The sequence below is a fragment of the Diadema antillarum genome, unplaced genomic scaffold (assembly GCF_040938485.1).
Source record: "Diadema antillarum isolate AM-2024a unplaced genomic scaffold, OU_Dant_1.0 seq00001240_RagTag, whole genome shotgun sequence".
Lineage (NCBI taxonomy): Eukaryota > Metazoa > Echinodermata > Echinoidea > Diadematoida > Diadematidae > Diadema > Diadema antillarum.
The window spans coordinates 201,531-223,469 of record NW_027272027.1 but is presented as its reverse complement, the minus strand read 5'-3'; the positions used below and the strand labels follow the sequence as shown (position 1 = coordinate 223,469).

Sequence of the window (21,939 nt, the reverse complement as noted above, 5' to 3'; positions counted from 1 at the left end):
CAATGTATATCGATAATCATGTTAGTACTGAAGTAATGACTAACAGAATGATGTCATTGAAAGAATCGTGGTTAAAGTTTTTTTTTGGGGGGTGCTTGTGAAGGTATCCTAGAATCTTGGAAAACGAAATTGCATCAAAATTATTGTAAAATGTTTGGCTCACATTTTTTTTTTTCATTTGGCCACATAGTATGTGATGTTGATGGTAAACTGAATCAGCACAAGTCAATATTCATTTGTATTGCGTAGTTTTTTCCAGGGAAATTGAAGGCCTTGTATACCTTATAGGCTGACTCTTCGCGCGCCTTATTCAGTACTAATAACAGCGCGAAAGGGACGAAAAACGCGAGATAGGCGCCTTGCTCCGTTCAAAGTAGTACACAAATGATGCACAGGACAGAATGGATCGTTGAGAATTGGATATGCGAGTTTAACTTTGGAACTGGTTAAACCCACGAGCAGAACGAGTGGGCTTTAGACTGCTTCCAAAGTTAAACGAGAGCATACGATTTTCACCGATCCACAAATTAGGTCTGTGCATCATACGTTTTATAAAACGATGTAAAATGGGCCCGTGAATTTATGGAATTTGATCTTTTCCCCCTTAATACAACACAATACAAGACTTGATCCATTCATTCGAATTTTACCGGACGCATGATCCCGTAAAAATCGATGCATAATAATTGACCGATGAGATTGCAGAGGTTTTAAAGCCCATTTCATGAAAACGTGCTAATGACAGATCTCTTTCCATCCTTTTGATTGACTGTTTTTTTTTTCTGTAGATGCGTTCATCCATTCTGTAGAGCTCCTTGGAGGACGGAGCAATAATGAAGGACGAGTTGTGTTTACTATTCGCAATAATCCAACTTCACTCAGACTGGCCCATCACGAGGAGTGGATGAAAAATGCATCTATTCTCATCTGCCGTTATTTGGGATTCAAGGGAGTTTACGGTACAGTGGGCGGAGATTCGTTTGGTGGTTCTTCGCGGGACGTGTACGCCAAAATGGGCGTGGTCTTTTGCCCCCCTGATGCCACAAATATCACAGACTGTTGGATGGAGGAGGAGAGAGAATATGGCGGGCGAGATCAGAGCATCGGTATCGTGTGCTGTGATGGTGAGAAACTTATCTGTTCTTTATCTGTTCTTTATCTCATTCAAGAATGTACGTTTCACTCGATAGGTTTTACAATACAACATCATTAATGTTATCATCAATGCGGCACCTGGAAGGTAATGTCTGACTCCATTAATGATGCAGGGAATAGGATGGAAACTACACTCATATTTTTGAAAGGCTAATGTTCCTGTTAAGTAAGTTTTCCTCAAAGAAACAAACCTGACAACAACCAAAATAATGCATTACTACGAGTACTTAAACTCGCTATCTTTGCTTAATCTTAGGAAATTATCACACTGGTGAATATCAGGTACACTAGCTTTTACAATGTATTTTTGCTGTAACACCCTCACCACTCTGAAGGGTTATTTCAGTTATAATTTCGGTTATTTTGACATCTTCCAGGGAATTCCCGTGTTTCCGTTGGATCCCCTCTCGGCCTTGAAAGCGGCGCCATTCCGAACTCCTGGATAACAGGGTATATCTATTCAGGCTACTCAGCTCCATACTATGGTCGATTAAACGGACCTTCCTCTTATCGTGAGAGTGCAGGAGGAAGCCGGTATATGAGTATTACTCTTGGCGCAAAGCATCTTGTGACAGGAGTAATCACCCAGGGGAGGGCAGGTACCAACGAATTTGTGACGTCATACTATGTCGTATCTTACAACGATGGTGTCCGGACAACCTACGTAGACATTGATACCGGAAGCACTAAGGTGGGGGTGAAAATGAGCATGTTACCACCAAATTGATCTAAATGAATAAATGTGAAAGAAGGTTTCGACTAGGCATCTCAATACAAGATTAGAACCGGCAAGCATTGATTTTATTGTTACGTTCCACAATCATCAATGGCATCGATTCTCGTTCCTGTCACGTCTGAAAGAAGATTTACCAGCATTTTTTTTTTCGGAGATTATAGTTGCCTCGTCTTTTTGGTATGATAAAAATATTGCAGGGCTCGACACTAATGGTGGCCCGGTGGCCCGGGGCCACCAAAAATGAAAGTCGGGCCACCAAATTTCAAAAAAGGGCAAATTTGGTGGCCCGCCTCGGGCCACCACAATTTTTTGAAAAGTATGTCAATAAATTCGTAACTTTTTGCGCCGGAAATTAGCATTTAAATTTGTTTAAAGGATGGATGAAAAGGACTAAATGAGTGCCTGAGAGTGAGTGTTGCAAGTTTGTTGAAGTTTAATTTATGAGTAGATATGTCCAACTTCTAATTCTTACTATCATAAAACTTAAATTTTTGACTCATTAAAAAAAAAACAGGACGGGCCACCAAACAAAAAAGTTAGTGTCGAGCCATGAATATTGAGTTGAATAATTCCTAGATAAATGTTTTTGTTTAAAACTTCTGAACGTTAATATTATGCATTATGACGTTACAATATGGGTTAATTCATGTGTGAATTACAAAATAGAATGCACATTTCTTCTTCTTCTTCTTCTTCTTCTTCTTCTTCTTTTTCTTCTGATTAAGTCTGCCTCCTTCAATAGGCTGCAGATTCTTGCAGACTGTGCTATTTACACTATAATACAGTTTATTTACAGATATTTACAAGCACATAGAAAATTTGAAGAAAATAACTAGCCACTGTGATCAACCTTTAGTCGGTTTCGGAATGATCCCACAGATGGCGCTAAAACAATTTCTGACGACAGGGAATTCCAGTTCCTTACAGTTCTTGGAAAGAACGAATGGCGATGCGATTCAGTTCTCGAGTATGGTACCTGATAGGAGTGTGGTTGCGAGGTTCTCGTCAGCTGAGTAACCTGAGTAACACTTATCTGTGTTCAAAACCATCATCCATTTTTTCACCCATTCACCAATTTTGTTTAGGTCCTCTTGAAGATTTTGCGTATGATGTTGATTGTCAATGGTCATGCAGGAAATTGCATCATCGGCAAAAAGGCGAACCTTCGACGCTAGACCATCTGGCAAGTCATTAATGTAAAGCAGAAAGAGGCAAGGCCCAAGAACCGACCCTTGAGGCACTCCAGATCCTACCGCTATTGGAGAAGATTTAATACCATCCAAACGACCCTCTGACTTCTTCCATTGAGAAAGCTTTTAATCCATATCAGATCCCCCCCCCCCCCCCGATACCGTAGTAGTCCAGTTTACGTAAAAGCCGCTCATGTCCAACCTTGTCAAAAGCTTTTGAGAAATCCATGATTATGACATCCGTTTGACGCCCTTCATCCAAGTTCCTGTGTAGATCGCTTGTGAAACCTAGTAATTGTTGTTCACATGACATGTTCTTACGGAAGCCATATTGCAGGGGAAAGATAATGTTATTTTCGTCCCCGTGCTTCATAATTTTGCTGGCTAAGACGTGTTCCATTAGTTTGCAGCAAATACATGTCAGCGAAATGGGGCGGTAGTTTACAGGAGTAGATAGATTACCTTTCTTGTAGACTGGTACAACATTTGCTTCACGCCAATCATTTGGTATTTCACTTAATTCATATGACAACCGGAATTTATTGCAAAGAATTGGAGCCAGAATTTTTGCCAGCTGCTTCAAGACTCGTGGAGTTATACCATCCGGTCCAGGGGACTTTTATACCTTTAAACCACAAAGCAACTTTTCTACACCCTTTGATGTAAACACAATATCCTCCATTTCTTTAGTCTGAGGTTTCCGGTAGTAAGTCATTCGGTATGGGTGTTTCCTTGGTGAAAACACTTTGAACTGTTGGTTCAGCACTTCAGCTTTTGCCATCGGATCAGTGATCGTAATACCATCACTTTTCAGTTCTCTTATTCCTGGATTATCAGTCCTGTTGTGTTTGATGAAGCCCCAAAATCTCCTCATACTCTCAAATTCTGTGGTATCTTCATCGATAGAAAAAAGAGATTCCACATAATTCCAGTGAGCCCTCCTTAGCTCTTGTTGCAGTGATTTCTTGGTTGCTTTCAACTCTTCCTCCAAATGAAAAGGGACTACCCCGTGATTTCTCCATTTCATGTTCCGACTTTTTTTGTTCAACCTATTTCTCCTTTTGATCAACCTTTTAATCTTGTTTGTAATCCATGGCATGTCGTTCTTTTTGGATGTCATCTTCTGTGGAACAAACTCCGTCATTCCCTTCTCTATTCCATTCTTGAACATAACCCAAGCCTCATTCACTGAGCAGAAGTCAAGCTTATCTTCAATTTCCTTGCCTACACCTTGCATGAAGTCAGCAAATTTTTCCCAATCCGCTTTGCTGTAGATGTTGATTTTCCTTCTTACTAGCTTCTGTCGAGTTGGACAACTAGCAACCGTGAGAAGTGGGCAATCATGATCTGAAATGCCTGGTACAACTGAGACATCAGTGACTAACGTTGGATTATTTACTAGGAACAGATCAAGGACGTTCTCTTTCCTAGTTGTTTCTGTGACTACCTGCGTTAACCCATTGGTCATCAAGCACAGAACCAAAAGCATGATGAAGCGCTGGGTGATGACATGCTTTCACCTTTTTGGTTTCCCAATCCCATCCAGGTAGATTAAAATCACCTCCTATGACTACCATATGATCGCGATTCAATTTACACAGGGATCGTTGAAGCTCTGCAAGACCCTCTTCGTCATTTTCATGAGGTCTGTAGTACGCAGCTATATGAAGAGTCTTAGATCCCGCCATATTTAATTTACACCAGAAAATTTCACAATCTGTTCCAAGTTCGATTTCTCTTGTAGCAAGAAGTTCCCTCTTAGTAGCAATAAACACTCCACCATGAGGGTCATTAGGTCTATCTCTTCTCTCAATATGACATTGATCAGTTGGGAATACCTCATTGTTGTTGACTGATGACGATAGCCATGATTCAGTACCAATGACAACTTCTGGATCATGTATTTGCGTCAGAAGATGGAAAGACTGTTTTTTGGCGCGAATACTTTGACAGTTGACATTGAGGATCTTAATGGATCGGAAATTAGACTTTTTAGGTCTTACATCTTTTCTACTGGGTGAAGACATATGAAGTGGTGAACCAATATCACTCTGTGTGAATGAAGTTTTACTGACGTCAACTGCGTTTTCTTCCTCCTCTTCTGAGCCCGAGCTGAGAGCATCAAAAGTGTTATCGTTAGATGAAAATCCCAAAGTATCGTTACCAATGCCTGACGTCATACTCATTCCAATGTTATGCATTCCGCACTGGCAATTTCCCTCACTCTGGATACCTCCTGTTTTCCCTGAAACTCCTTTTTCTCATACGCCACATACATCTTTAACTTTCCCCATAACTGCTAGTCTAGATATGAATAGGCCTATAGAATTCTACATGAAGAGAATATGGAAAGATCTTACTTAATGCATCGTGGTTTTACATGTGTTACAATGTTGAGATAAATCCACAAACCACAATCCCTCGATCATTTCTTCCACCATCATTTCCACCATTCATTTCCACCATCATTTCCACCATCCCACAATCATTTCTTCACCATTGATTATTGGTATGATACTTGAATGAGAATGAACGGTAATAAGTGAACGATCGCCCTGTCACCGACGTACGCAATAATGCAGTCATTCGGGATATGAAATGTTAACCTTTATGCCACTTTGTCAATGTACATGGAACATGAATGATGAGTTTTAGATATCTCCAAACCTTTTGCCTTTTATAGCAGATAACTGCATGAAAATACATCCTTATTCTGATCAATGTCCCCCTTACTGTATCAAAGTTGATATATCATCAGTTTAGAAAGCATCCGGAAGCACGATAACTTCGGAGTTTCAGAGTATAGTTTGTTTTTGTCTTTTCCTAACCGCCTTGATAGACATTCTCTGCAAATTATGACGACTCAAGCGCTGTCACACATCACTTTCAAAGTCCAGTCATCGCAGATACCGTGGAGATCTACATTAGCACCTATGTGTCGTCCTACATATCTCTGAGGATGGAGCTCCTTGGATACGGACCACTCCCTGAAAATATCGGTGAGGACAGTTCAATCAATATTAGATGAATCTCTCTAGACTTCGTAGTTTAGTACGCTTTGCCAGAATGATTGCATCGGTGTGAATTAGCACGATTGCCAGGATCGACTTTACTAAGACGACTTCTCCTCTTATCTACACAATAAACACAGTGGCAATCAGCAATTGTCATGTGTATGCTGTATAACATACAGTGACATAAGTTGTATGCAATTTATTCTTATTGGGAGATTAACTGGTACGTCTTAAGAAATATCTGCGCCTTAATTGAATCATTGAAACTAATCTCTCCATACGTCAAGAACTTCATGTATCAAACGTGTACTAATATGTAAATGTGCAGATGTTAACTGAAATGCTGTCGACAAAACAAACAAAATGTCCATCATTTAGGTCCCTTATACTTTATTTGAAAAAAAAATCAAAGGATTTGGGAAGATTGACTGAATAGTTTTATGCCAGTTTCAGTTATTTCCTACTTTTCAAATCATGTTACATTGAAAATAAGAGCACCAATTCTTGTACTTTGTCATTAGTAAACAAGCAGATACAGACGTTATTATATACATGATGTATATACAGATAAGACAGGTGTTTATTCACATAATTGTATTGGATGTGTGTGTTTACGCGTATTTGTGTGCACACTAATTTCGATGATAACTGATTAGCGGATGCCTCTTATTGTAAATGCAAATTAAGAGAATATTTCCAACTGTGCATTGAACCTATAAATACACGATAAAGTTGTTCACTTTACAGTCCTCGATGACAACATCAAAGTCTGGTCGAGCTCCTTTTTTTTTTTAATTTCAGTGTACGCTCACACTCATATACAATATATATATATATATATATATATATATATATATATATGCATACATACATACATGTCATAAGAGAGAGGGAGGGAGAGAGAGAGAAAGAACAGTAAAAGGTAGAGGGATAGAGAGGATTGATACAGTTATTTACGTTATTTCATTTTGGAAATTCAAGTGTAGTAAGCACTCAGTCAAATGTCTTAATTCCGGGTAAAATGTCTGCAAACAGATCAGTGAAGTGTTCTATCGTGCTGTCCCAGGTGCCCTTGAAGTGGAGCCCTGCCTACCAACAGATAGTGGTGAGAAGCTTGGAGTTCAAGACGGCAGTATTCCAGACTCAAATCTGACGGCTTCTTCTGCACTCAGTTCCTCTTACACTGCTCCGTCCGGGCGACTAGCTTCGAACAGTGGTTGGCTTCCAGCTAATGGTGACAATGATATATGGGTGAAGGTGTGTACTCATCAGCACATTGAATAGAAGCACCGAATGGAAGCCCTGTATGAAGGGACATCGCAAATCCCTTTCCTCACGCATGGTTCACACGAATTTCACATCATATTCACAAATAATTGTTCAGAATAATTTCTCAAGCATTTCATATTTCAGCGAAAATTAATATCGAAAATCTTGCTTAATCATTATGACTTTTTCTTTTTCTTTCTTTGTTACTGTCCGTAGGGGTTACAAACATACTCGCACGTCATGTGTATTGCAATGTGAAAAAGCCGTTTGTCAGTGCTCAGCTTCTAAACGACGTGGTCGAAAAAACTGTTAACCGTGACTGTGTGCTCCTGTTAAAACATACACGGTTAATGCGAAATTTCGTACAACAAAATAAAAAAAAATAATGTCCCAAAATCATTATCTATGTTTCTTCTTATTTGCTCGGATTGCAACAACATATCGACATCAACGAAATAAAAGTGTCCCTTGTTTATCAACTGCTCAATCTATCTACAAATGGATAAGTATATTTATCTGTGAATCTAGTTCTCAGTGGGCTTCCAGACTTCTTCCTCTTCTTTTCCCCTCTCCTTTTGAATTTATGATGCTTCAATCAATCAATTAATCTTTCCATTGATGTTATTATTCCAGAGGGGCCCACATTCTACAAGCTCTGTCTTTTTAGTGGGTCTCTCCATTTTTCGCACTTTAAGCAAAGTTATACATGTACTTTATTTCGATCACTTCTGTTTTTTTTTTACTACAATGTATAATTACTACAAGGTCCTCCTCAATTGTTTTACATTCTTTTCAATACATAATGTTCTGTTTACCTTATTCTCTGTCGTCAAAAGAAGTGTAACTTATATGTTTTGTCGAAAAATGAAATAAACTTTGAATTGAATTGAATTGAATATTTTACTTGCGTCTGGAACTGAAATGAAACGACAAAGTTTAAGATATCCGTCTTAAATTTTCAACAATTGCAGGAATTGTGACGTTGAAAATCGCGAGAAAGGTGTTGTATTTCATAGGTATAAATCCCTTTGGTCTGGAATGATTAAAGTTTTCCGTCCATTTGTGTGGTAAGTGCTTGGAAAAATATATATAGGTCATTTGATTTAGCCATAGGGCACCCAAACAATGTAACAAATTGTTAAATTTGCCATCCATAGGACAGCCAAAAAAAAAAAAAAAAAACCAAACTAAATCAAACGTGTAAAAACCTTATTCATTCAAGTTAGCATGGGAGTACAAGTGACTAAAGTTCGAACAATTTGTTTTGCAGAAGGTTATTCATACTTATTGCCAGTGCATTCAATTTGGCACTGTTTGTACACGTATGCAGTACAATGTATTACGCACATTTTGTTATGAAATGATTATATACAAGCAGGCCTATAATTACAACAGCATTGTATGTTACCAAGGAGGTATCCTCTCATACCTCCTTGATGTTACTCGAAGTTACACTTCTTCTGAACGTCGTCTGAACTTCCTTAAGTTCATATTTCTCTTTTTGATCTCTTCACTATTGATGTTTGAAAGATCGAAATTCTATTCAGGAATACTTTGCACGTTTACCCCAACTTGAAACAAACACGTTATAAGTTCGTTGAAAGACGAAAATCTCATTCTGAATATGCTAGTACGATTCATGTTACTAGATTATGCATATAATATGGTTGAAAATATTGAACAAATGACCACACAAAATATTGTGAAAGGAAAAAAAAAGCATAAAGATGAGAAATCCCAACTCAAAAAACATTAAATCAAACAGAAGGGAAGATTCATGAAATTTACTGAGTAGCCTTCCCCATTAATAAAAGGGGGAGGGCAGTGAACACATGATATTGCTGTACTCCTCGTTTGTGGGACACCCGTTGAATGTGACTTTAATCACTGACTTGACATAAGGAATTAAATCAATGACCCCATAAAGAAGAAAAGTAGAATCACAAATGGAAGAATATGTGATGAAATTATACATAGAAAGTAAACGAGACGTAGAAAATTGTTAGGATGACAAATTAGGTGATTAGTTTAATGCATGAAATGAGACAGAATGGGCCTCTAACCATAATTTTCATATTCATAAAACCATTCCGCGTAATTGCCACTTGATGTAACATGTATTTGCAATCATCATTATGAGTTGCAAGAGTTGCATCATCCAAATTAAGATTCAACACCCTCGAAAAAGGGCAGAACCATTGATCTTGTCAAAATTTCATCATTGTAAAGAAATTAGGAAATATGGATAGGAATCCATAGGAATTTGCAGACATCTTGAATATCTCAAACACTCAAGGATGCAAGAGTTATAAAATGATTATGATCGATGTTATTGTTTCGCAAGAACATTAGAATATTTGAAAGCCCATAACTAGACTGATGAATAGTGCACTTTTCTACTTCTTGTTTAGCTATTGTTTTTACGCCTCCGCCACGAAGTGTCGCCGGAGGCATTATGTTTTCCGGTTGTCCGTCGCGTCGGTCCGTCCGTCCTTTCGTCCGTAATAAATTTTGTGGACAGCATAACTTAAAACTGTTTGATGTATCCTAATGAAACTTTGTATGTTTATGTATGAGTGGGCGAAGTTGTGCTTATCAACTTTTTGGTGCACATGCTCAAGGTTAAAGGTCAAAGGGTTAAGGTCAAATCTCTCCAAAATTTCACCATTTCAACCATGTCTTGAAACTTGGCGTATACGTGAAGTATTAAATAAAGATTCTCCAGAGAGAGTTTCGGTTCATGAGGTCAAAGATGAAGTGAAAACGTTAAAAGTTCTTTTTTTTCTCCTTATGTAGCAAATGGTTCAAGGTATCTTCATGGAACTTTGTACACATATGAATGTAGTGATTGGCAGTGATTATGTAGGGAATTTGGAGTCATGGGTCATGGGTCAAAGGTCAATGTCAACTACTCAAAATTTCACTATTTCTCTAATGTTTATGCAAGGCCTGCAGGATTTTTCTTGATACAGAATGTATACATGTATTACCATTGGAAGTGTCTTGTCAGAAGGTCAAAGGTCAACTGGAAGTGCTAAATTTCCCTACTTCCTCCATATCTCGAAAGTGACTCAAGTTATCATCATGAAACTTAGTACATATATATGTATTTTCTACTTGACAGTGATTCTCTTGGGAATCTAGAGTCATAGGGGCAAAGGTCAAGGGTCAAAGACCAGGTTAAAATGCTAACATTTTAATAGTTAATACTAAAATTGCACTTTTTCTCCATACTTTGAAAATTTCTCAATGCATAAACTTATAAACAGGTCGAAATTCAAGTAAATATCCTCGAATCTCCAAATACCTGCACTCTCAAACAATATAGCCATGCATCCAATTATACCTAGTTCAAGGTAAGTGAACTTTCAACACGTTTGTGACAAACCTGCCATTAAATATATTGCCAGTTATGTGAAACTATCATCACACATTGCCAAGACACTGTTCCAAATAGAGAACCATGCATTGTGGTGGAGGCATACCAGTCGCCATATAGCGACATTTCTAGTTCTCTTTATTGTGAATTTGAAGGTGGAGCTTCGCTGTGAAAGATGTCAAACATGACGCGGTTTTGTACTTGAATAAGTTATATGAAGTATCAAATCAAAATTTTGATCTAGAAGAAGAGGGAGTACTACGTTAGTTATGGCTTTCAAATATCATGTGATGAACATGAAGAAAAGAATATAATACAGTACAACGACAGTCACTGTTGCTTGCATGACTTTTTAAACACTTTGTTGAAATCTGTTTTCTCATAATAATGCATGTCGTAAGATATACCTAGGAGACGTCTTCATGGTCACCGGTGTCATAACGCAAGGCACATATGATGCAGGCCTACAGCCACGATACAAGTGGACAACAGCTATTTCAGTTTCATTGTCAAGCAACGACAACGACTGGGTATTTATACTAGATAAAGCTGGCTGGAAACGGGTGAGTACCTTCGGGGAAGCGCTCATTTTGTCGGAACGGCTTGTGATAATCCAGAAATCCCAGGAAAGTTTGCAAAGTGGCAGCTTCTACTGGGAGATGAGGGAAGGGAATGTGGTACATTGCACTAAGATGGCCACCTCTGCATTCTTACTGCCATGATAAAACAAATTATGTATGCAATCAAAGACTCATTTTTGCTATTCAACAGATTTGAGTTTGTCAAATGTTGAGTATGGGCTTCAAAAAACAAACAAACCGATGACCTCACCTGACGTTTTCCATACGCAATGTGAGCTACAGGTTATGTCTGTAGTTATAACCCCTTTTCACGCCTCGTGTTTTGATTTATTTTCCCACACCGCGCTTCGTTTTTATAGTCAAGACAGGCTCTTTTATGGTGGAAACTGTGAGGCAAGGGGTGAACGCGCCACGGAGTTGATTATCATATAAGCTTGATGATTGGGCTATAGTTGCTAGGTTGGGAGAGTCTCCGACAAGCTCTACGTCATTGCTAAAGGTCCTATATATTTACCTTGGGAGCAGTGATTTAAAAAAATTTCAAGATATCGCTTTTGATGCATATGTGTAGTTCAGTTGTATCACCAAACATCTTGCCATATAACATGTTTGCAACAAAGCCTAAAATATAAGGAGATATCAATATTTTTTTCTCATTAAACCATATCTGTATAGACGGTTTAGTCTGGAGACATCTTTATGATAAGTATTGTTCACATTTTGTACATTTAAAAAAACTTAACTTCGATTATACTGGTTAAAGTTTTTACATTGGTTGTTTCTATCCCTGTCTCACATTTTAGAACTATTTTGAAGCACTAATGCTGGGTTTTGTTTCATCTGCAAAAGGTATATTATGCCTATTCTAAGCAAAGTATGCCTAGAACTTGAATACAAACCAGAAGCGGTCTATACTCTTGAGCTTTCACCACTTGTCTTGAATACGACTCGAGGTATAGAATATCAACCTATAAAGCCACTTGACTTTCACTTACAGTCCATAGTTTGATATATACAACATATCGTGAACCTACAACGAATATCTATTTGCATTTATGTCTGTCTCGTCATGTTCTTTGGCTTCTCTCTTCACTATCCCACCCGACCCAAAGTATCCCACAAATATGCATACTTTATTATATAAAAGTTCCATTCAGTTCACATTCATTTCCACGTTTTATGTATATATGACACAAACGTGATCACGTGCTAGTTTGAAACATGTAACAGGTAATGATAATGGCATACCATGGCAATGCAGTTGCAGAAGAGCAAGACAACTTATACGTAAACGTATAAAGATTACCAGTTTGTTTTTTTAAGCGCATGCATTGACAGTCTATTATAAATGGATACAAACTGCAGGAATAGGATAATGCGGGGGGAGGGGCACAAAAAGTATCTCATGAGAGGAAGAGAAATGGGAGAGATAGAGAGAAACTTTGAAAAGTAACACATAAATGTAAATGCAAACGTCACGAAAATTTGCATTGATGAAGAATAATGTCTCCCAACATTGTGTATGAAATCTTATGGTAATACACCTCAGATTTAAATTGAAGAAATGAAAAAAAAAACCCACTAATCACTCGAGAATGTATACAATGTACACAAGTGTCAGCTTAAGAAAGGAATTTAGTTGCAAAAGGGACCCACGAAGTTTAAACATATTAAACCCAAGGGAGTGCACATTTTGCCACCTCCCACATTTCTATGTGCATTCCTACGCCTTTATACCACTAACCAAATTTGACGACTTTGCCTAAAATTTATTACAAACATTTTGATATATTATTTAACTATGTTCGATATTTCTGTTTGCCATGGCAACCGTAATCCGACAACTATATCAGATTTTGCGCGTTTTTGTTTTTGTTCTAATTTCAGTTAATGATATTATAATGGATGAAATGTTTTTTTTTCTTGGCTTTAATCTGCCAAAGGACCAAAATAAGAAGTGATAGTTGTTTAGATGACCTTGAAATGGTCTTATCATTTCCTTCATTTTTCATGAGTCATAGGTATCAAATGATAAATATAATAGTGGTAATTGAAAAGAAAAAGTATTTTCGAAAGATTACCCTTATTTCATTTTGTGTCCTTTGAACCTTCCACACAATTTTGCCTGTAGTATCATTTGTTAATAATTTTGTCAATCTGCAAACTCAAAGTTCCATTAGTTTGGAAACATGAAATATGTGATACCTATACAATATGTACCTATCCAAAATAATACATCATAATCTTATATTACTTTTTATCATAACTAATAGCGACCCAATATGTCAACTTGAGAAATTTCAACCATGACAAATAGTGACGTTTGAATTGCGTTTCTTTTGTGGCAAATATAAAAATGATTGCTCTAAACTAAAGACATATATACTTGGGATAGAGAAATCATAAGAAAAGCCCTAAGTTTTTAGCATATATCATAGCACATTTCCTATGTATTTTTGTTTATCATTTTGGTGAATAGTGCCCACAAATGCAGACATTGAGAAAGTTCAAATATAGGGCCATGTACAGTGTGAGTTTCTCAACCAATGTGCAAAATATAACAGTGATACATCAAATAATACAGAAGTTATACAGGGACACAATGCCCCCCCCCCCTTGGGTCTGTAAAGGTTAAAACATAGCGTGGGCTTATAGGGTTTATGGTTACTTGAATGATGAATATATCTGTATGTGAGATTGTCGTTCATTTTTTTGTCGAGCCCACCGGAGGTGCGGGGAGACTAAGGGATCGCCTGCGTCGTCTGTCCGTCCGTCGTCCGTCCGTAACGCTACAAAAGCTTGAATAACTCTCTACTGAGGACTTCAATTTCAATCAAAAATGGAGGGAAGAGTGGTTATGGAGAGTTACACATTTTACCAAACATGAAGTACACCTCAAGGTCTAAGGTCACAGACAGGGGTCAATGAACTTTAGGGCCACTTGTTAAGTTTTTACTTTTGATCCCTATGTCTGTTTGTGACCAAACTTAGCTGGTAAATTTCCCTTGGGAAGTTGAAGGTCACCACAAGGTCAAAGATCATAGCTGGGGTCAATTAGTTAGAAATTTCTACGCGAATGGGCGAGACACATTTTGGCACTTGCCTTGTTTTCATGTGTAATGTGTAATACGCTCACCTTATCTATCCATTTCCATCTCTTTTTACATTTCCATCCACACTGTACCCCCTGTTGTACTAATTTTCTTCCTTTGTACATATATGGTACTCTCTTTGTGTAATCACTATCATAAAACATAATCTATACTCAATATTGTGCAAATGTGAAACGCTGAAATCGCTCTGTGAATAGAAACACGATATATCCCTTGTTATAAACGTCATTATTAAAAGCAGTCTATCGAATGTATTTTTACGTAAGACTAATCCATGTGACTCTTCTTCTTCTTGTTCCCATGAAGATATTTCCCACAAACAATGACTACAATACGATGGTGACGACACCTTTCCCAGTACCTATCCGAGCAAGTTACGTCAGGATTCACCCTGTGGCATGGGAAGGCCTTACGACGATGCGGTATGAAGTGTTAGGATATCAGTAAGAAGTGAAAGTGTCAGTAATTGTAATGAGAAGTTATTGATGATAATGATGATTATCATGGTAATGATGATAATTACATTACTACATGAAGTAAACAGTTTTATAGCGCATAGTTAAAGCATCATTCCCGATGCGTTTCATAGCCACAATAATAATTTTACAACAACATACAGTACAGCGGATACTGTATATATACTTACTTACTTACTAGAACTTTATTTGATTTTTCCTTCTGCCTATACCCGGGCGTCGCGGAGAGACATAAGCGTCTGTTTGCTGCGAGGCGGGTAGCCTGGAGAAAGGACGTGCATGGCATATACTGTTGATGTCCTCTTCATTCAAACTTTGAGCAGATCCAAATTTTTACTTAAATCAGGTGCCTGCATGATGAAGAAAATATTTTTATTTTCTCTTTATTTTCTCTAATGCGGTGTAACTACTAGTATCATTTCTAATAATTAATTGCCCTGATGCATCGAAATGTTAATGATTACAATTCAAACACAATGTAGAAAATATATTGTATATACGACACTGTCATGTATAGGCCTATATTGTACATATCCCTTTTACAATTATTTTACGACACTTCTCTGTCTGTTTTAATCTTTTATCCAATCAACTCCTGGAACATTTAGCTCCAAGAATTAACGTCTTGCTGTCATCAGATTTGGTAACTCAAAACGTACAGCATAAATCTGCACAACATCAGAAAAAAAGTTATAAATTTGCAGATTTCAGGTGTAACATTAATCTTCTAAAATGTGATACCTATTTTTTTTCTATTTTTTGAAGAATCATGTTTCACACTTAGCGGCCTTGAGATTATTGATGATCTTGCAACAGACACCAATTTTGTAATAATACATTTTTGAAGGTAATGATGATAAAGGAATGATGAAGATTATAACGATGGTGATGATAATATCAACTGCTTGAAGCTTTCAAAGCGCATAACAAAGTTATTCCCTATGCGTTTCACAGCTACAAAATAATAAATCACGTTGTAGTATATACTTGAAGGAAACACACTTTTGAGCTAAACTTTTGGTTATAATTATTATGAATTATATGTAATCATCTTAGTTCATTTGATTTCGGATCCTGATCTGTGTTTCATTTTATGTTGTACAATATGTTAAATATGTATATAAATAATTATGTTTTTATCTAATGAAATTGAAAATCACGTTTACACAACATTGTAAATATTTGTTATTGTTGTTTTGTTTGTTTGTATGTTAGTTTGTTCGAGTTTTTTGTTTTGTTTTTTGTACATCGAGTGCCTCCAGATATTGTATACAACTATATAAAGCTGTTGAATTTACACTCCGGATCCACTGATTATCAGCTATTAAGTGGGTTTTATTTTCGTACTTTCATTGATCAGCGTAAATGTTTTAATCTCTTCTGAACTATCAGTGCAAAATCACCAAGCAGACATATCATAAACATTACCGTTGTGTGTTTAACGTACAGAATATAGCTCATCTAAAGTAGATCATCAAATTTTCATTTTTTAAATGACATGAAATACTCGAAACTTGAGTACTGATTAGTTCTCTCTTTGCTGTTTGCCAATTGATAATCTTTATACTAGATTTTTTGACTAATTGCCTTCACTATCCATCTCAATATGTATTTGTTTATAGAGTAATGTCGCTTTTGGAATTGCCATATGGTTGTTAATGTTTACATAATGATTCGCACGTATATATGCAAGGACTTGTTTCTTTTCTTTTTCTTTTCATTTCTTTTCTTTTTTTTACTCAGGGAACTTGCTAATTGTACAAACTCTTTTTTTTCCCGCAAGTTCTCTTCATATTCCTTACTACCTAGTGCTATTTCAACTCACAATGATTGCATGAATATCAAAATATTTGGATATTATGTGCATGCATTTGCAGGTGTATATATACATATATATATATATATATATATATATATATATATATATATATATGATCCAATTGTTATACTATTGTTTATACTTGGTCATTGTATTTGCTTCATGCCATTTTTGACCGTGCATCACAAAACTAACAAAAAGTCGCACCCCTTGATTTTACGTGAGGATTCAAAAAAGGTGAAATGGGTCGACCAAGTCAATCTTGAGTTTTTTTATATTTTCTGAAAGAGCTATTCTTCTTCTCTAAGTTTGAGATCATAAAATGATTGGGAAAGTGTGTTTTCAGCAGTTTTTCTACAACTCTTTTTTTTTGTACAGTAGTGATCGCAATCAGGTTTGTCTAGGATGCCCCTTCTCATTTCTTGAAAATCTATTGCACATTCTTCACTTCAACTCTAATAACTTTTGAAAGGATGAATCTGCTGCCATGGACTGCTTTGAAAGTAGGCATTAATCATGGACAGAATACGTTAACAGAGCATGCTTAATTTCAGCTTAATCTGATAATCATTTCATTGTTGTTGCTCCGGTGGTTTACATCATTGTGTTTTGTTCCATTCATTGCACAGCTATACTCGGTTTGGTAAAAATGATATAAGCGCATGAATAGACCCTTTACTTCAGAGCCTCTGTTCTCAGCTCACACTTATCCAAAGTGTTTGTTTTCTTTCCAATATTTAGACAGATTAGAAGAGTCCATCTGAAATGAGTTATACATCATTTTAAAACTTACAGTCTGCTCTTTCAGAATCTGCCCTTAACTAAAAATCCATGTTTGACAACTTTTTGTTGGTTTTGTGATGCAGGGTAACATTTCACCTTTTTGTACAAATCGCCATTGCTATTGTGACATAAGTTGTGCAATTTAGATGTGGGAAATGAAATGAAATGAAGTGAAATGAAATTTTCAGTCAATCATAGAAAGAGCAAAACTCTTAGTTATCTTTTAGGTTTTAGGGGCTTGGTTTTTACTACTTTGATTTGCAATTGAGTGTGATATAGAGTAAGTCTGCTAATTTTGGTTACTGCATATTCATGTCACTTTTTAAAGACAACAAATTATTCGAAAAGTAAGTAGCTACCTTGGCTGTGCAAAGCGGGTTAAAAAGTCGATTACTAGTATACTGCATTCTGTACCTCGTTATAGTATATGCGGTATCACCCCTATATAGACTAGACAAGAATCGTGTTATTATTACTACTCTTTGCTAAGACGCTTTCTTGGCTTTGCAAATTAGGGTCAAAGGTCAGATAGGCACATCCTGGTATATCTTGGAGAACACATTACTATTGTTATCGTTATTTCTCAGTCAGGATTTTCAAAATTTAAGTAAAGTAACTGTACAAAATATGTACATCCCACAGGGCGTTAGGAAGAATCACCCACCTGATGAAAGAAGCGAGGTGCTTTCTGGACTGTTCAAAAGTAACAGAGGGTGGATTAAGTTTACTAACGCCTGACCAAGCAATGTGCATTATTAAATTTTGTTGTTTGGATAAACGGGTGACATAATTCAATTTCCGTGGTAGCCACTTTGCAACATTCCGAGACCAAGACCAGCTTCAAAAGCTTATTCTGTTTTGTTTTAATCAGATTTTTACTTGGGAATTAGATTTATAAAACTACAGTAAACAGTACAATAATTATATGTAATGTTCTGTGCCTACCATTTCATTTTATCACCGTCACCTTCATCTTCATGATTACATTTCTTTCTTGCCATCATCACACTGTTATCATAATCATAATTTACCATATCTCCATTATTAACATAACATGCACCAAAGTATTTAAACCTAATGCATTATATTGTAATATTCAGGGTTTTTTCTTCATTCTGCTAAACTAAATATGTATAAGTAGGTAGGTTTCCTGGGCTGCAAAGTGTTCAAGCATCCGCTTATAGTGACAGTCCTGCATATGATTCTTAGGTACATCATTTGCAAATTTGGTAATACAATGTATTTTGGTTATGGAATTAGTGTATACATGTATTTCGTCTCCTTTGAATAATGAATCATGTACATTACAATCCATTTATTGATGTTTTGAAAGGTGTTACTGAAAAGAATTTTATTAATGTCTGAAATCATGTTGACGAATATAAAGCAAAAAAAAAAACCACCAAATGAACCGCACACATAAGAATTACAATCCATTTATGACAAAAAGGTAATGCAGCTAAGCGGAGACGAGCCGGTCGCTAGTACCGATCATTAGTTAGTACACTAACGGCTAGTGCAAAGTAAAGCTTGGTTTTTAGGCAAAATAAAAGATTGGTCACGTGAAAGCTCTCAGCCTATCATTTTAGCACCCATAATACCATTTTGTGGCCAGTTTTGACATGATGTGCGTGTTGATCAAATGCGGCTTCATGTAAACACGAAATCGATCGAGCTGAATGAAAATGACATTGGATGTAAAATTATGTTTATTGTGATTTGTAAGATTATTGGAATCATTTCTACGTGTACATAATTCTAACTGCATCATTGCGTGAAACAGTTGCTTTTTTCTTCCTTTGTAAATTGATCAAACTTTTCATGCTTTTTCATGCTATCGAATGTAATGAAAATAAATAGTGTGTAACGATACTGTGTGCTTACTCTGTACACAAACGATTCTATGGTCAATTATCTGTCTTTGTGTCTAAATCACTTTTCAAGACCAACCTACGTTCATTACAAAGGCAGAGTACATCTTCCTACTGCATTACTCAACTCTGTCTCTCCGTAATATCTCTTTCTCCCGTGCCAATGATTACTAGTATGTTTCGAATCTCTTGCGGACCCCACATACACACGCCCTCATGAGATGAAAACACAACAGCCAAACAAACGCAGGCCTAACGAATATGATGTAGCAGGAATGCACAGTCAAGCCAGGGAGGTGTGAGAGAGACCTCACACCTCCCTGGTCAAGCCATATTTTTCTCCGTGTTTCCACTGACACTGCGTTTGTTTACCAGTACTCTTCCCGTTGACCCGTCGCTTCTATCCTGGGTCTGTCTTGTCCCCACCCCCCCCCCCCCCCCCTCCCCTCTCTCCGGTTCTTTCTGTTCTTTCCTTATAGCACCTGTCTGTTTCTCTCTAGGACCAGCTCTGTCTGCTCTCATCTGGGCTCTCCCGTTCCTCTCGAGGACATGAACCCTCCTCGCCTGGACCTGTTCTCTCCTCTCCGGCCATTCTGCGGCTCCCCTGGCCCTGCCTGTTCCTCTCTGGTTCTTGTCTACCCTTACCCCGCCCTTTGGCTGTTCTTACATCCTGACTGTCTCCTTCTTCTCTCCGGGCCTGTCTGTTCTTCCCCCTGGACCTATCTTTCCTCTCCTCGACGTTTGCTTTGCTCCTCCTCTGCAGTGAGCCTGTCGATTCTCGATCCCATGGGCATGTCTGATCCTCCCCTGGGCTTGTTTGTTCCTATCCCCTGGGCATATCTTTGTTTTAGGTCCTACCTCTTTACGGGGCATGTCTGATCCTCCCCTGGTCCTGTCTGTCTCTCCCCTGGGCACATTCTGGGCCTGTCTGCTCCTCCCTTTGGCACGTTTTGGGCCTGTGTGCTGCCCTTGGGCACATTCTGGTCCTATTTGTTCCTCCCTTGGGCACATTCTGGGCCTGTCTGTTCCTCCCTTGGGCACATTCTGGCCTGTCTGCTCCTCCCTTGGGCACATTCTGGGCCTGTCTGTTCCTCCCTTGGGCACATTCTGGGCCTGTCTGCTCCTCCCTTGGGCACATTCTGGGCCTGTCTGTTCCTCCCTTGGGCACATTCTGGGCCTGTCTGTTCCTCCCTTGGGCACATTCTGGGCCTGTCTGCTCCTCCCTTTGGCACATTCTGGGCCTGTCTGTTCCTCCCCTGGGCACATTCTGGTCCTGTCTGTCTCTCCCCTGGGCACATTCTGGGCCTGTCTGCTCCTCCCCCCCCCCCCCCCCCGGGCACGTTCTGGGCCTGTTTGCTGCCCTTGGGCACATTCTGGTCCTGTCTGTTCCTCCCTTGGGCACATTCTGGGCCTGTCTGTTCCTCCCTTGGGCACATTCTGGGCCTGTCTGTTCCTCCCTTGGGCACATTCTGGGCCTGTCTGTTCCTCCCTTGGGCACATTCTGGGCCTGTCTGCTCCTCCCTTTGGCACATTCTGGGCCTGTCTGTTCCTCCCTTGGGCACATTCTGGGCCTGTCTGCTCTACCCCATGGCGTGTTGGCTCCTCGTTTGCATGAACATATATCTGAGTGAGTGAGGAAGAGGTAAAGAGAGAGTGAAAGGGAGAGGGAGACAGAAAAAACCCCAAAACAATATAGATTCCAGAGGGGGGGGGGGGGATATAGGGAGACAAGAAAGAAACTGTGATGAAGAAAAACAAAAACCAATATAACTCTTCAAAAAAAAAGTTTTGAAATAATATAAGTTCGATTAATAAGTTTATTATTTCCGCCTTCCCTTTGTAGTAATAATCATTTCATGTTTAGCGTCATCAGAAATATTGTTTAAAAGTTGTTAAATCAAGACCAATGGTCATGAAGAGGTAATAAAGAACGTGTTTTTTCTGTGTATTAAGTCAATTATATATATATATATATATATATATATATATATATATATATATATATAATGTCTTGTTTCTAAAACATGCGCTTTCCTCGCCAGGATAAAGCGTTTTAATGCCATTTTAAGTTTTAATCTCATATATATATATATATATATATATATATATATATATATATTGATAGTGATATAGGGTTCGACATTGACTATCGGTGACCCCGCCCCCTCCCCCCCCCCCCCCTTCCCCCTGCCCGGGGCCACTGAAAATTGATGTTGGATCTTACGTTTTCTTTTCTTTGGACCACCACAATCTTACCATTAGAACTTGTAAATAATTTGTGTTTATAGTGTTTCATCATCATTAGTGCCATAATATTCGAAGTCAGCTTTAATTTAGTTGTAATGAGAAATGCGGAAAGATTTAAAAATGTTTTGCTACTTCTGATAATTGATAATCGAAATATTTGAATATTTAATGACAGCTTCACAAAGACGATGAAATATGAAGAGGAAAAGTGTCTAAAACTAGACGTAGAAAAATAAAAGAACAAGAAGAAAGGCGAAGTTGATGCTGTGATTTACGACGACAGAAGACTGTCCCATTTCCGATGAT

General features: G+C 37.9%; 1 protein-coding gene across 1 annotated transcript in view; it reads left to right on the top strand.

Annotated features, from left to right (window-relative positions):
* Positions 1–14,884, top strand: part of LOC139745205 (uncharacterized) — a 55,241-nt gene extending 40,357 nt beyond the window's left edge. Inside the window, exons 8-12 of the mRNA XM_071655612.1 lie at positions 789–1,124; positions 1,533–1,846; positions 5,921–6,080; positions 7,162–7,352; positions 14,744–14,884. Of these exons, the coding sequence (XP_071511713.1) occupies positions 789–1,124; positions 1,533–1,846; positions 5,921–6,080; positions 7,162–7,352; positions 14,744–14,884 (1,142 nt within the window). The remainder of the gene's footprint in view (positions 1–788; positions 1,125–1,532; positions 1,847–5,920; positions 6,081–7,161; positions 7,353–14,743) is intronic.
* Positions 14,885–21,939: the final 7,055 nt, after the last annotated feature.